General features: G+C 34.4%; 1 protein-coding gene across 1 annotated transcript in view; it reads right to left on the reverse strand.

Moving 5' to 3' along the window:
- The window catches only part of sn (fascin domain-containing protein singed), an 88,725-nt gene that overhangs the window by 4,271 nt on the left and 66,938 nt on the right, over window positions 1-17,516 (reverse strand). The window contains exons 6-8 of the mRNA XM_089086589.1: window positions 9,298-9,454; window positions 5,532-5,693; window positions 711-847 (exon numbers count right to left, since the gene is read on the reverse strand). Coding sequence (XP_088942715.1) covers window positions 711-847; window positions 5,532-5,693; window positions 9,298-9,454 — 456 coding nt within the window. The remainder of the gene's footprint in view (window positions 1-710; window positions 848-5,531; window positions 5,694-9,297; window positions 9,455-17,516) is intronic.

Consider the following 17,516-nt stretch of genomic DNA (forward strand, 5'->3'; position numbering starts at 1 on the left):
GGGTTTAAGTTTTTGGGAGGTTTTTCTCAAAAATTTACCTTCGTGAAAGAGGAAGAATTAAACTCTGAGAATGTTATGGGAAAATTAGCGTTTGGAATTTATTGTTGGATTAACACTTTCTAAAAATGTACCACCAGATTCTTTAGACCCGTGCCTACCTGTAGCCACTGGATGAATTTCACTAGGAATTGTAAATGTTTGAAAAAGGCTGTTATGTTGGGAGAGCTTTCACCGCTCCAAATTTCAAATTGCTTTCGGGTGACAAAACTACCTAAAACTGAAAAGAAAGAGGATGAAATCCCAATTTGAAAGCTCTAAGATGGCAGATTTCAATGGGAGAATTAAACACTTCTTCCAAAAATGTGCATTGCGATGTTTATAATTTTTAATGAGCTATTTTTACGGCAAGTTTTAAAGTCAAGATCGGGATCTAGGGGCGTATCACGGGCTTAATCTAATTTATTCTTTGTTCGTTTACCTAACTAATGAACTAGCAAATGAAAATAGCTAATTAAGTAATAAAACAGTTTTGGAAGGAGATATTTTTGAAAAAGTCTCATTTATCAAACACGGTACAATAAAATATCGTTCATTTGTAAGCCACTTTTCTTAGTAAATATGGTCATTACTATTTTCTTTTACCTGATCTGGTACTTGATATGCCAAGCATACCATGCCATACCAAAATACCGACTGACGGGAGTCATTACCTTTGAAAAATACCTGTCCTTTGGGTCCCTTTTCAACAATGATTGTTTCGTACTGAGCTTTGTTACACTCCATCTTTGGGGTATTGGCTGATTTGAATCCAACGAATCCTTGATCACATTTTAAGACGAGCACTGGCCTGGAACAAGTTAAGTAGACACCTTTTATATGCAACAAACGTCAGATTTACACATTTTTAAATGCACATTAATCTAATTCCTTTGGGGTATACTACCCAAGATCAAAGGGTATTACAAAATATTAAGCGCAAGCTCAGAAGTTGGTCTTAAAAAAAAACAAAAAAAAATCAACTCTTTAGTTTGCCACGAAAATTACCAAGTTCACCGTAAAAACCTTTAATTTTAGGTTGGATCTCAATACAAATCTCAATTACTGTTGTTTTTAGCTGTTTGGGTAAATCAGTGGCGTTTAGCCAAAAAGGGATAAGTCACCTTTTTAAAAATTTTCAGGATAGCAGATTTAGTGTTAAACTGTTTCCATCAAATGAGTAAATTCCGAAGTGAAAAATGGGAGATATCTGTTTGGCTTCGTTTTTCATCACAAATCGAATGAACTTACTCAAATCTGGCTGGATGGAAGGATTTAGAAGATACAGGATTAGTCCCATTTTGGCATATTGCTTTTCTGAGGTTTTTACATAAACCTCACATAATCTCAGCCAAAATTGAACTTATTACCTTAACGATTAGACCAATTTGTAGATTTTGAGGGAGAAAAATCGATTGGTGCTTATAACTTATTTTCGCCAATAAGGTGACTTATCCCCTTTTGGCTAAACGCCACAGAAATCTCAGGATCTATTGAAATAGATCTAAATTACTGTTGTTTTGAATGTTCCAATTATGTTTTGTAGAGCTACAATGTCAGTGGCGTTGGTAATTTTTACTTCTCATTTTGGGCCAAGTCGAAATGATAAAATTAACTCTCCTATCAGTCTCCCATACATGTTATCAAATCTACATATAATTCCATGGCGATTTATTGTAATGAATCATAACTTGAAGAAATTATAATATCATACTTCTGCAGCATTTAAATTTAGAAGAGAAAAAAAAAACAAGTCATTTTTCGAATGAAAGTAAATTCGGACGTTAACCCTTAGAAACAAACATAAATTACCCTATTCATAAGGAGGTTTGCAACCACTTCGACCCTCAACCTTCATTTCTTTAGTAGTGAATGAGCCCCTTTGATTCTTGAAGAATTGTGAGTAAAACAAATTGATTTTTTGTTTTCCATTACTACTGTGTTAGAGTATACATTCTTAAGGCATTGACACTAACAACAAAAAGAGAGCGAGAGAGAGAGAGAGAGGGGGAGAGAGAGAGAGAGGGAGAGAGAGAGAGAGAGAGAAAGAGAGAGCTTCACACTTTACCCTCTCCCATAGGGCCGTATCCATAATTTTTTTTTTCGGGGGGTGTTTTATACAAGGATTTTTTTTTGGGGGGGGGGTACACAAAAATTTTGTTTATATCCATTTTGTTACGTTTTTAGGAGTCAGACACGCATTTCAGGGGAAGCAACCCCCCCCCCCCCCCGGATACGGCCTTGCCCTCCCATGAGGTACAAATTCCCTTAGATCCTTGCCTACGATATCTTCCCACCCCATTGGGGCCGACAAATCCTTTTGGTTTTGCCCCAGACGGAAAATCTGTCATTGTTGGTCCGTAAAACATGCCCTTGCCATCTCAATTTTTCTTTCATTATAGCCGTAGTAAGTGTTATAAAACTACATTTTTCTTACAGCTTCTTCCAACAGAACTCATTGATGCATCCAGCACTAGTGCCTAAAATTGTGTTTGTTTCATTTTCAATTTGTTTATTTATATTATACAAGCGACTCCAGAAGTCTTATGATACTGGATAGTATTATGATACTTATTTATAAAAACACTTTTCTGAAAACAGGTGATAGAAATTGATCCTACTTTTACACGCATGGAAAATTTTTTGGCTCGGATTGCTTGGACTTTTGAGTTACGTTGTAAAATCCAAAACCACAAACTGACTATGTTTCCAGTAGTCGCATTTTTGCTGCTTGGTTTTAATTACAACAGGAACGGCAACTTTATCTTCCATAAAAGTATAACATAAATTGTTCTCTTGTTTTGTTTTTAGGATCAAGTTTATCTTCATTTTATTTACGAAGTTTAACTCAAATTAATATAAAAGTTGATCTACTCTATCAACGTTAATCTAGCTAAACCAGCTTAAACTACAAGCTCAAAGAAACTGAAAAGTATTTTCTGAGAAATTTAACAAGTTAAAAACGTACTCAGAACTGGTACGAAAAGCAAACTAAAATATAAACAAATTAAAAAAAATTGTATTTCTAATAAATTACAAGAAATATATATTATTTCTATTATTATTTTTACTAAATATAATTTATATTAATTTGAAAATAAATGAAATTTATAAGAAATTAAATATGCTAAAAACGTACTCAGAACTTTTACGAATAGCAAACATTCTTAGCTGAATCAATTAATGAAATTATTCAGCAGTGAAAGCGCAAACTAAATAAATACAGTCAATTGCGGTCAATACCTTTTGCTCGTGATAAACGTAAAAAAGCTATAGATTTCATTTTAACCGGCTTGTTGCAATAAGGTGATTTTATGGTAAAATAGTAAGAGCACGACACATAAATTATAGATCATTGAGCAATAACTTTCTTCATAATTCCCCTAGTACCATTAATACCCTTAGTATTTCAGATATTCACCAGGTAACTTAACTGGTGACTTTTGTTTGTCTCACTCCAAACCAGTTCAAGTACGTTTTAGTTAATCAAATAGTTCGTGGTAACCCCTGTATATAAATATAATACAGTATGATCATTCCCAATCTCAACCATTATACAAAGCCGGACCGAGATGCAAGTGCTCCGGAGAACATTAGAACAAGTATAAACATAAGCGACATTCGATTTTTTCACGGGTAGACAAGTCAGATTTCTCGTGTACGCGAAACTTGGCTTTACCTTTGTAACACTAAATTTTAAAGAATATAATTTTTAATTAATTTATTCCAATACATATACAAAATCGGTAATTAGTAGTGCAATGTCATTATTAAATGCTTTTATAAACTACAAGTACGTTTCGAAGTCTCGAGTTGGTTTCAAAGGCATTTTGAGAAAGTTTCTGCGAAAATACGTAATCCAGGGTAATATACACTGGTCCGCTGATGGCAGATTAAATGGGAGGAGCTGTTTGTACGCGCCGAGAATGTAGTAGCCAAAAATCACCACGCCGTAATCTTACTGTATGTTGTTTATATACAGTGGTGGTAACGAACTGTAAGTAAGGAGTGACACGGCTCAATAGTAACCGAAACTCTAAAGAACAGAGTCCTGATAACAATAGATACATCAAAAGAGTTAAGAGCCTTTTAAACCCATTAAAAGTTAAGAGCCTGAGAAAATTTGCCCAATTTTGAAAAAGGGGAGAAACATTCCAAAAAACATCAAATGTCCTTAATGAAAATCCCACCATCAGATTCAGAATATCAGAGAAACATACTGTAGACGTTTCAAGCTCCTATATACAAGAATATGGAATTTTGCAGTTTTTGCCAGAAGAAAGATCACGGCCCAGGGGTAATCGTATCGAACCAGTGATCCCAGAAGATCGGGGGAGGGCTCATTTGATCGGAAATAAAAAGTCCTAATGTCCTTTTTAAGTGACCAAAAATACTGGAGGGCTGCTAGCCCCCTTTTTTCCCCAAAGTCTTCCGATCAAAATTTTGAGATAGTCATTTTGTTCAGCATAGCCAAAAGATCTAATAACTATGTCTTTGAGGATGACTTTACTTCCCAGAGCTCCTGGAGGAAGGGCTGCAAACTATGAACTTCGTCCATTGTTTACATATAGTACTGGTAAGTATACAGATATTTTTCGGGGGAGCGGGCGGAGCAACATTAAAACTTAAATCGAACAGAAATTTTTAAGTACATGAGGGGATTGCCCCCTCCTTAGTGCCTCGCTCTGTACACTAAAGTTTCTTTAAAGTTTTAATAAAGCTTATTATTCTAATAAAACGGCCCTTGTGTTTCAGGAATTGTTCTTAAAGAATTAGGACAAAAAGTAAAAATTTAGCGTAAAAAGCGAGGTATTGAGGAGGGACAACTCCCCTCATATACTGAATAATGTCTGTTCGTTTAAGTTTTAATGTTGCTCCTTACTTTCAGTTGAAAAAAACTAGTTTTTTTTACTTAATTTGCCAAGATCAGCCTGACTGTGAATGTATTTATAAACCAAAACAACAATTCAATATATGTGACAAATCTGATGGCATCAATGTTAATTTGAACTAAGCTACAATACTTGTGCAAACACTGCAGATAACCTTGATTATGTGACCACTGTTACACCTAAAGGTTGTATCTGACATTCCCACACTTCTGAGATTATTGGCTAAAATCGTTTGCAAGTTTTTCTCAAAGGGAGTATCCCCAAAGCAATGTAGATAGCGTCAAAGTGTCATTGAAAACACATTGTCCTATAATCATACAAATTACAAAAGCACAAATTATCTTGTTGTTAAAAAAAGGAGTCTGTTGTATGATAATAAACATGTAATTTTTTTCATTTTTCTCAATAAATGGGGCACAATAATCGGTATAGAGGGCATGCTGTAAAGAAACTAAGACACTGCTGCCCTGAATGTAGCTAAATCTACGGCAAAGGGAACTATTGTCATTATTGGCTTTTGAATTATTTTTATACAAAAGAGATTCGAAGATTGAAAAAGAAGGAGAGAAAAAGAGCGTTAGAGTTGGAGAATTAGTAGCTTACCTGTTAGCTAAATGGAAATAAAACTTTGACGCGTCATCGACAACTTCAGAATTTGCGAATAAGTGACCCGATTTTTTAGTTGCCACATATTTACCATTGTTGGCTCGAAAAGCTACTGAGCAATCGGATTGCCAAGCAAGCTCAAACAAGGCATTGGAACTCCTAGAAAAAAGAAAGAATGATCAATAAGTCTATGTATCGTTTGCAACATGTTTTTACATTTTCAATTTTAAAAATAATTTATCATTCTTTGATTGCTCCTTATTTAAATTATTGCAAAATTATTTATTTAAATACTTTTTGGACGCATATAAAACCCCTACAGATCCTTCAAAATAAAGCAGTGAGAATACTTGGAAATTTTTTACATCGTCCATCAAAACTTAGAGATGCATCGGAAACTGAAACATTATTTCTATTCTTGAATTTATTAGATCTGAAACATATAAGAGAACTTAATATATCAATATGGCATTTTAAAATACATGATCCTAGTAGTTATGTTTATGAAAAATCTCTGTTGATTCTGCCCCCTCCTTCAGCTCTTAGGTGTTCTGGAACATATCGAATTCCCTTTGTTAATTGTGAAAGATCTAGATTTTCAATTAGATACCAAATACCATTTATTTCAAATAAATATAGGCTGAAAGATAGAATTCAAATTGAGTCATTTCGGCAAATATCAGTTCTAAGGAAGAAAATATTAAAATTATGTATTGACCTGTGATGGTGGAATAGAATTTTTTTTTTATTATTATTATTATTTTTTTTTGTTTATATTTGTTACCCATGTAGGCTATCCCAGGGATAGCCTTCCATGCCCCACTTGTCCAGCGTTTGTTTTCTTTATGTTTGTTATGTTTTTTGTTTTTTTCTTTAACCAGGTTTTTTTTTTTTTCTTTCTCTCTTTTGTTATGATGAGAAAATGTTTTTTTTTTTTTTTTTTTTTTTTTTTTTTTTTTTTTATTATTATTATTAATACCCAATTTTACGAGCTTTGCTCTCTGTTGGGGGTATATGTTTTTTTGTTATGTTGATTTAATCAAATACCTTACGCCATATAAGGCCGTACGGATTTTTGTGCGGGGAGGTATTTTTTCAGGGGAAGGTGACAATTTTTTTTACGCATTAAAAACTTGATTATATTTATTTTCGTTACGTTTTTACGAGTCGGACAAAAGTTTTCGAAAGGAGGCACTCAAACACCCACCCCCCTCTAGACACGGTCTTGATGACCGATAGACAAAGGGAACTTGACCTCTTATGACAGCAAACTAGTTGTATTGAGCTGGAATAAATCCCTTCTTTCAAAGCGTTAAGCAAACAAAAATATCACGCATAAGTCAAAATAAATAAAAATACTAAAAAAACAGACAATTCAAATACAACGATGCCACATTTCTTTTAAGGTATAGTCAATACTTAGCAGTTTTAACATTAATTTAGTAGCATTTAGAAATATATTTTTATGTCTATTAATAAATTTTGAAATGAGCTTAAAAAAGCAGAAATATTAAATTTGGAATTCTTTACAAAAATGTATTTTGTTGTTAACTTCTCATTTCACCATATTTACCACATTAAAATAATGTCAGTGTAGTGCTTATAATAGTAAACTTATAATATTTATATAATATAATATAATAAGCTTAATATAAAGCTTATAATAGTAAGCTTATAATAGCTTAATATAATATAATAATAATATAATATAATAATAAAATAATATAATAATAATATTATATAATAAGCTTAATATAAAGCTTATAATAGTAAGCTTATAAGCTTATAACTTATAATAGTAAGCTAAGTGCTTATAATATCAGAAATAATTAAAAAAAGACTAGAATTATTCCTCGAACACAGCAAGCTCCCATCTTCATTCATCTACTGCAAATTCAGAGAGGGACAGATTTCACTGCAAGCCCGAGTAAAGTTCCATTAGTTTTAAACAGCGGTTTCTTGTAAAAACTAAAAGTGCATATCATTGCTGGATTAGCGAAAGGCAAAACTGAAACTTTTTTTTTTTTCATAAGAGTAATTAAGCTCCCTAACTAAGCATAGACGTAAACTCCCGTCTTTATTCACCTATTATAGATTCAGTGAGGGACAAATTTCACTGCAAGCCCAAGTAAAGTGCCATTGTCTTTAAATTGAATTTAAAAAACCAAGTTTTTTCAACTGATAGTAAGGAGCAACATTACAAGCTAAAACGAACAGAATTTTTTTCGTATATGAGGACCCCCCCTCAAAATTTGTTGTGGACGATTCCGCCTAAAAAATTCTCCTTGGCACAATTTCATTTGAAAAAGACTTTCATTTCTGATCGTTTTTCAAGTCATGCCGGAAATCCCTCCGTAGAAAATTTTTCCCGGAAATACCCCACCTCAAGTGGAAAGCTGTTCCCGTGGAAAATCCCCCATGGAAAATTTCTTCCGCAGAATTCCCACATGAAGAATTTTTCTTGCGGAATTTTCCCACGGGAAAATCCTCCAGACAATTATATCCCCACTGGCAATTTTCCCGGAACATCCCCACAAAAAAAATTGGGTCGGTAAAGACAAAGTAAGGCAAATAAAATAATTTTGTATAGGAATTCTGGCAAATTCCCCCAGTGTAAAATTTCCCCTAGAAACTTTTCACGGAAAATTCTCACCGTGGAACACCCCATCCCAAAAAATGTGTCTGTATACTTCCCAATGAAAATGCTAAAAGTAAACAACAGGCAAATTTTTGTATCTTACAGCCCTTTTTCCAGGGGCTAGGGGAGTCATGTTATTCCTGAAGGCATAGTTAGTAGACCTTTGAACTATTCTGAACAACATGGCTTTCTCAAAATTATTATCGGGCAATATTGGAGAATAAAAGGCAGTGGGAGGGGGGCTAGCTGGCCTCCAATCTTTTTGTTCACTCAAAAAGGACACTAGAACTTTTGATATCCGATAAAATAAGCCCTCTCCCGATCTTCCAGAATCACTGGCTCGATACAATCACCCCTTCTGAAAAAATGACAAAAAAAACCGCATCCGTGATCTTTCCTCTGGCAAAAAAAAACACAAAATTCCGCATTTTCATCAAGACCATGAGACTTTTTGGGGGCGTTTCCCCCAATTTAACCAAAATTGGGCGAATTTTCCAGGCTGATAACTTTTGATGGGTAACATTAAATTCAACAAACTTTATACACTTGAAATCGGCAATAAAATTTCAATTCTTTTGATGAATTTATTGTAATCAAAAATCTGTTTTTAGAGTTTCTGTAATTATTGAGCCGCACCGCTCCTTGCTTACAATTCGTTACTACAAACTGTTTGAAACAACAGTTTCTTGTAGTAAGGAAAAATGCAGACCATTGCTACTTTATCCAAAAACAAAACTTATATATTTTAATTTTGTCATAGAAAGAAATAGTCTATGCTGTCCAATCTTGCTGTAAACAAAAAATGCTTACTATTAACACTAGAAAAACAACAATGAAAAATAAATAACACTTAAATAGGGAGAATCCTTTTTATTTCACAGTGAAACAGTTCGGTCACATACACGGTGGCCGTCTTCAGCAGATAAACTCTATAAAAAAAGAAAGAAAAAGGATAAAATGTCCGTTACGACCGTCAGCCATACAGTTGCACTTAGAAGGTCGCAACGCGCTTCTGAGTAAACTGTATAAATTCCATATTTGAAATCCTTCAACAGATTTGAAACAAGGTCGCAGACTAAAAGCAGTGTACGGGTGAGCGTTTGAAAATTGGCTGAAAAAACATACTTTTTGGTGGCACCGGCTTGTATTCCTCCTCCTGATTCTAATGTCCAATATCTATCTCCCATAGTCCGTAGATACCAGCGTTTCGTTGCCAGATCGAATTCTAATTGAAATGTCTCGTGATCAGATACTTCATCTTGATTTGCAGTGACATCCACCCCTAAAAAAAAATATGATGATATTATTTCATTAAAACAGTAATTAGGGTTTTTCATTGTATTGTTGGATGATATAAAAAATATCAAAGAAAACATTAAGGATTTTAATACTTCAGGTTAAATAGACTTGAGTTAGGTCCTTCCTTAGAACAGTATGAGTTGTTCATTAATAATAAACGGATCTTTTCTAAACAAAATCTATTTTTCTTACCACCGTGTCCTAAGTAGACAATACGAAAAATGTATACAACCCTAAGTGCACACAGTTGCGAGTTACGACACCACAGGGGGATTCAGGATTGTACTTCAGATGGAGAGGGGCTCAAAAGCACAAACACAATTTGAAACCACAATTTTTATGGAAAAGCTCTCTGGACCAATATTGGGGAATTCTCTTTCCTCTTCGTCCCTTCCCCTCATGTATGCCAGTATGTACACGGAGTGCTAAACGAGTTAAAAAAAAACTGGAAATGTATTTTGAAATAAAAAGATGATATTTTCAAGCGTTTATTTGAAATGCAGTTTACAGCCGGTATGCATTTAGCAGGACTCTTCCAATTAAATGCAAAACAGCCAAATTTTAAGAAGAAGATTCTTCAAAACTGGACTATGTGCTATAAAACAAATGAATGAGTTTGGTTTTTCTGCTCATAAAATTGGAAACACAAATTTTAAATCACAGAATTTTGACCACAATATACACATCAAAAGAATTTGCCTTTCATGCAGATTTCATATTCGTTAAATCCAATAACTTAAATTTAACCACTATAGGTAATTAGCATAAGCAATTAGGCATATTTGCACAATTTTGGAAAAATGGGTTCTACAATGGCATATCTACAAAATATTTAATTTTGTATTTTTCGTGCAGGATGGTGTGGGAGGCGTATTTGTTTGTTTTTCTGTTCTTGTCTCTAAGATTATCACATCAAAGCAATTAGTTATAGAATATCGGAAGAGGGCTCATTCAAACGCAAATAGAAAGCTCTGAGGCACTTTGTCGAGTAACGAGAGATCAAACCGCAGAAAAGCGGCAATTTCTACCATTTTGAGGCACCAAACAACAATTTTGGCCCAAGGAGGATCGAACTACTATCGGGTAGTTTGACACAAATTCTGAGATACCCTAATCGTCTTAGTTTAGATCCGGAATTCCCAACGTGGGGCGCAGGCCCCACCGATGGGGCATGGTAATATTTTGGTGGGTCATAGGCAGGACGTTATATACTTTAGAGCCTTAATTTTGAAAAAAAAATTCATGTGAAAGACATCACATTCATATGCACTTAAAGAGCAAAAAAGATACATAATAGCATCGTAATGACGTCATAATTACATAAAAGGCGCTGTATTCAGACAATATTTTTCATTAGTACAAAATATGCCAAGAGGACGAAGCAAAAAAAGATAACAAGTTAATGACCTTTTTCAGTTTTCTTCAGGTGAGTACACCTAAAATTTAGAATAACAAAATTCAAACATCACGAGGCAAGGATCAGGATTTCAGAAATGCCTAGGTGGGGCATGGACCAAAATCGGTTGGGAGTCACTGGTATAGACTATATATGACTAGTGTCTACCAACCATGCCAATACCAACCAATTGTCATAAAACCAATCGTCAAGCATAAGTTTTTATGCCCCAACATTATTTATCACTTGATGTAATTTCCACCCATTTTCTCCCTTTGGAAACAACCTTGAAAAAGTTTCTCCCTTAACCCATCCAACTCCTTCCAAAACCCCCCTAAAATGAAAAAAGTCATGATTTCCTTCTACGCATCAAGCAAGAATGAGATACAGCATCAAGCAAGAATGGCAAGCATTAGGATTTTAGAAATGTCTAGGTGGGGCATGGACCAAAATCGGTTGGGAATCACTGGTTTAGACCCGCGTTTTCAAACTTTCACCGAGAGGTTCTTCAGACATACAGGGTGAAGGGGGTTATCATTGAAAATTAGAAAAGGTATTGAGCGGAGGAATTCGCCCCATAGACTCCTTCAAAGCGATGTTAAAGTTTAAAACGAATATGAGTGCTCTAAAATTTGAATGATGCTTGCTGCTTTAAACAGCTCTTCCTTATTGCTAAAGTTTCAACATTTTGTAGAGGTTACAGATCAAAAGTATTTAGCCTAAAAAAATATACATGCTGGTGTAAAAATGAATAAAACATTCAATAGAGGGAAGTAAACTTGATAACAATCACACCATTAAATTCAGCATATCCATGAACCCTTGACTGGAGTTTACAAGTTCCTATATACAAAAAAAAGAATTTTGCCGTGGTTTTTCGAGAAGTTGGGTTACAGATGAATGTTTATTTGTATGTTTTTTTGTTCTTTTCTACAGGGAATCGTGTCGAACCAGTAGTCGTAGAATATTGGGAGAGAAATCATATAAACGGAAATTCAAATTTTTAGTGCCCTTAGGTACACAGGAAGATATCGATTCCAGCCATTTTCTCTAGCGAAACAAAAATCTTGGCCCGACCAACACCAAAGTACTATCAAACGAAAATTCCAAGAAAGACTAATTGGTTTATAACTTTTGAAAAGTTATATTCATGCTCTACCAGTTTCACATTGTGCAGAGAAAAAGTTGTTTTTTGGAGTATCGGTTATTACTGCCAGGGTTAATTACGGTTAGTTACCACAATCTGTTTGGTATTAATCATACAGTAAATAAAGCATAGGTTAAACCTGAGCGCAACGAGCGGCTTTTTAGAGGGAGACTACCCCCCTTATATACAAAATAATTTCATTGAATTTCATTTGATTTTTGACTAAAATCTACAAATAAGACAACTAATTTCCAATGGACCTTGATTGTCACTTGAATAAGGTGTGCTGTCATGCAAGTTTAAAGGGAATCAATCTTTAAGAAACTAATTCTAGTCTAGTTTCAATGCACTCAAGAGTTCGGAGTGAGAAAATTTTATTTAAGGCAATTAAACTCAAAATACAAAGAGGCCAGTTTAAGATTCCTGTCACAACTAAATAAGATAAATACTTATTTTGTAATGTCAGGTTCGTGACACGCCATTAGCTTCTTTGAATTGACTCATTTCAAGATAGTCTTGGACGATCGATCAATTTAGACAGGTGGCCTATCAGACTTCAAATGATATCACCCTTGGAAAAGGCTTTTATTTTCCACTAAGTTAAAAAAATTAACAATATAGTCCCTCGTGAAAACTTATTTATTAGTTCTGTAAGGGCTAAGCAGATAGTAAAGATATTTTTGTTGATGTGATATTCGTCCGTACACTGGAAAAAAATTTAAGCACAAATTTCTTTCATTTTCCTCTTGCTTTTGTACTTACGCAGGTGAAGCGCGCTCTGCCAAATGCTTTCTAACTTATTCTACTATAAGAATAAGTATAGGCCTATATCATCTCTTTCTAACTATAATTTCTAAAATGTGTTCATTTCTTTTAATGTTGGTGTTATTATGTTATTGGCCGATGTAAAAAAAAATCCTTAACTTTTTGGTCCAGTAAATAAAATATGTATTGGTGCAATAGAAAAAAAAGAAACATAGATAGATTTCTAACAAATTGGCACCCGAATTGTCTTTCGTTTCTGACTTACACAAGTCCGGCCTTGGAAAGGAGTTAAGCTGGAAAGACACTACCTGGATTTGCGCCTGGAGGGGAGTTATGATCCCCTCCTGATTTTTTACGGAGCGACATTTAAATCAATAATTATAAAATTATTAAGCAATAATTTTGCTATTTCTGATTTTGGAGGGTGGTGTCTGAAATTTAGAGACCGAAATCTCTTTTTTGTTACTTCCCCAAACGATAGCTGCTATGGAGACATATTTTCCTAAATAACCTGATATGGTATTGCGACTTACATTTTTTGTCAACATAAAAAGAAGAAAAGGTAGCTTTGAAATAATTTCATAGTTTTACTTTTTATTCTAAGCTCAAGACAAGCGTTTATTTAGTCATGTCCGAGGAAATGTTTTTAGAAAAGCGAAATGAGACGGGGATTTCTGAATGAGAGTAAGGGTAGAAGAACCTGTTTTTCATCATTGCTCGGAAATCAATTCATAAGAAAAAGTGCAGCTAGAAAACAGTTTGTGAAATAAGACATGTAGTAGCTAAAACATTTAAAATTACCAAATGACAGAAAAGCATGTTTCCTTCAGATAGGTAAAGAGAAAAAAAGAAAGTTAAATGTTAGAAGATTGATTCCTCTTTTTCAAATATTCTTTGCGAGTTCTTGCGCTAGGCTGAACTACCCTGAACCTCAATTTGGATTGGCACATCTTATTTAATTTATGGCATTTCATCATAAATGACATTTTTGTAATTTATTTTGGACAGTTTGGTCTTGATAATAACCACTGGCTAATTTTGACAAAAGAAGTGGCATATGAAAAATGATGCATATATCAGCCAAAAATTGCATTAAAAAAAATAATATATGGTTGAACAGATGCTTGCTTAGCTACAAGCTTAGTTCGATTTCCAAATAAATATTTCATACCAGATGTTAAATAATATTTGCCTTTGTTTAAAAATGGCTTTAAAGAAGAACGATCAAAATTTGGCAGGTAATTTCCATCGTCATTTTCTTCATTTCTCCAGTAGATATTTACGTCTTAATTTGTACAAATCTTACACACCTGTACAAAGAAGTGAAATCCAATAACGTCCCTTTTTCTGTACAAATCAAAATAAAATGACGCATAGCTACTTACATGTTATAGCGACCATACCCAAGAAGTGAAGTCAGGTTAATCCTAATCAAAAATACCAAAATATGAAGAAAATATTATACTTTAGTAACAAAATTACGGAAACTACAACAGAGAATATGGAAAGCAGGCCGCCAAGAACGCATTACATTAAATACCTAACCCCTAACCAAATCTATATATTAAATATTTATTAAAATATACCTGCAAAGTAGATTATCTAACTGAGACTAAGCTAATTATCTCCTAATGCAGACAGAGAAACCGGTTTTACTCAGATCGAGAACAACAGTGTGGTCGCTATAACACGTAAGTACCGACGCAAAGAATAGGACCTCAATAATAAGAACTCTGTAACGAGTCAATTTTTTAATCTCTTTGGATTTACATGGCATTTCAAACAGTTCATGGTAGCAAACTGTAAATAAGGAGCGACTCGTGCTAGTAACCGAAACTCAGAAAAGGAGTTCTGATAACATTATATACATCAAAAGAATCGGATTTCTATAGTAATTCTAGATATGTAAAGTTCATTAATTTTAGGCTATCCATCAGAAGTTACGACGCTGAGAAAATGTGCCTGATTTGCGAAAAGGGGGCAGAACGGCCCCGTAAGGGTAAGTAATCTTTATGAAAGTTGCACTTTCAAATGCAGTATATCACGGAACTCTGTTGTATAGGTTTCAAACCCCCGTCTAAAATGTAGCAAAATGGCGTTTTTTGCTATTTTATGACACAAAGCATCAATTTTGCCCCAAAGCAGGAGAAAAGGATATGGATTGAACATCATGAGATAGCCAATCGGTATAGAATCATCGACAAGTTTTGTATTAGACTTTTGAATTTCAGAGGCAGCAATGCCACGCGGTGGCGTATTCACTCTTAAGCAAAATTAGCCGTCTATTAGCCTTCAGATTAATGTAGAATGAGTTTCTTTCAGGAAAAGGGGGTTTGAGGGTCCGAAATTAATCGCGAATCACCCTTCATTCGTAGGTATATATTTGGACTATTTTGGAATAGTCTATCACAATAATAAGCACCCTTTACGCTTAACAGTTGAGAGTCAAGAGGGTATTATGAGCTCCACCACGACATTTCACCGGAAAGTCAAAAGCTCCCGAATATAGTATTAACGACGAAAGGAAATTAAATAAAAAACGAGTTTTTTTAGTGACAGTAAATAACGACAATAAAGCTTAAAACGAGCAGAAACTATTCTGTATATTTAGGGGGCCCCTCCACCTCCGACCCCTTTACGCTAAAATTTGACTTTTTGTCCGCATCACTTTAAAACGGACTGCTCAAGCTCAAGGGTACTCATAAATACTTTCAGCATAGCGCTTCAAAATTTTATTGCAAAGAGTGACGGTTTGAGGAGTAGGCAATCCCCCCCCAGAAAAATAAAGAATAATGGTACTTATCTAGAATCCGGTAAGCACGCGAGAAGTGGTTTCGTTAATGCTAATGAAATAAACAAAATAGGATAAAAATATAATAGTTCAGAAACAAATTTGGGCTATAAATTTGCATATTTGGGGGGTGGGGGTGGGGGTAAAGCATAGCATATATTAAATACGTTACCTACCTAACCGAGCCTAGGTACCTTTTAGTCCCCCTAAACCCCCAAAAAACGAAAGTTTAAATATAGTTCCCAGAATGAGAAACCCTTTGTTCAATCACTATACATTGGAAACTAACCGGTTATTATCCTTCCTGTCGCAATACAATTCTCGCGTGCTTATCGGATTCTAGACAAGTACCAGAATACTTTCTGTTCGTTAATTTTTGATGTCAATCTATACTTTCATTTGAATTTATTTTTTATGCCAAACGGAGATATTCGGAAACTTCAAAAGCCAACCTCCATTTGACGTTTTATACAAACCTACATTTTTTGGAATCAGCCAGTCTCCACTGCTGTGTTTTCCCCAACGTTGAAGAAAATACGTCTTTAGTTGTTCTTACTGCCAATCAACCAGACTGGAAAAGGCATATCGATCTCCAATTTTATGCTTTCCATAATTGGTAAGTGTCCGTGCCGACCAGCCAATCATTAATCGAAAAAAAACACTTGACACTGTAAACGAGTAACGATTTTTCATGATTACTTTTACAGTCAGAATCAGTTGGTTTCCAGGTTCTCACAAAACAGAATACGTTTTTTTTTCATTTTTATGCCCAAATACTAAAGGCGGCAACCGTACCGTGTTTTATCTCACGACAGGGAAATCAAATCGGATTTTTTTTTGTGGGGGGGGGGGCAGAGAACTTTTGTATTTGGGGATGGTAAAACTATCGATTCTCACAAAGTACTATATAACACGGCTTCTTAAGCCTGTAGTCTGACAGGCTCTTCGGTTAGTTAGAATTAAATTAGCCAAAGCTAAAGAACCAAATTTTTTACTTTTGAAACTATTTTGATATTTTGAAAACTATGGGTCTATGACCAGTAAGAAGAAACAAAGAAGTGGAACAAAAACTAACGAATATTTCGCCTTTACACAACAAGGTATCCCCGGCATTGGAAAGAATTTAAACCATAATTATTAAAAAACAATGAAAACTGTATAAAGTAAAATAGAGAATAAACGAGAAAAATCACCAATGTAAGAATCAACGCTTCTTTTTTGCGATTTTTAAAAAGATTTGTTGTTTTATAAGATTAGTGTTTTTTCTAGATTCAAATAAGAATTGAGAGAAACGTTATTGATGTTGCTTGTACACTTGGCGAATAAAAGTGCTAAAGCCGAACTGACCTACCATAAGAAAACAACGGGCCTATAACCAATAGTAAAAGAAAAAAAAAATCCGAACAACAATTAAACGAATATTTTGCGTGTATACGACAAGGCACTTAGGTCTTTTATTCGTCATTTGGATAGGGAACATTTAGCCGCTTCTGTCAATTCTCATTTTTATCTAGTAAGAAAAAACACGCAAATCTGATAAATCAATAAACCTTCTTAAAAAATTGCAAGAAAGAAGCGGTGATTCCTAAATATTAGTTTGATTTTTCTTTTTATTCAACTTCAATTTCTGATTTTTCTTTTTTTAACTAGTTATCGTTTAATTTATTTACTTTTTTCAACGGTGAGGATGTCTTGTTGTATACAGACGAAACATTTTTTATTCTTCTTCTTCTTTTTCTTCCTTCTCTTTCTTCTCTTTTTTTATTCTTAGTTCTCCCTACTGGCCACAGACCCGTTGGCTCCAAAATTTATTTCTTGGTTATTGTCATTGTAGGAAAGTTCGATGTTACATCAAGGAGGCACACTTGTGCCTCGATAAAGAGGTGACTCACCACAATGTTAAGCGATTTCAGGTCCTAGAGGTCGCAGAGAGACGGCGGTAATCG

This window comes from Artemia sp. Qi Xiang Cuo, chromosome 3 (assembly GCF_049724085.1).
Source record: "Artemia sp. Qi Xiang Cuo chromosome 3, ASM4972408v1, whole genome shotgun sequence".
Classification (NCBI taxonomy): Eukaryota; Metazoa; Arthropoda; class Branchiopoda; order Anostraca; family Artemiidae; genus Artemia; species Artemia sp. Qi Xiang Cuo.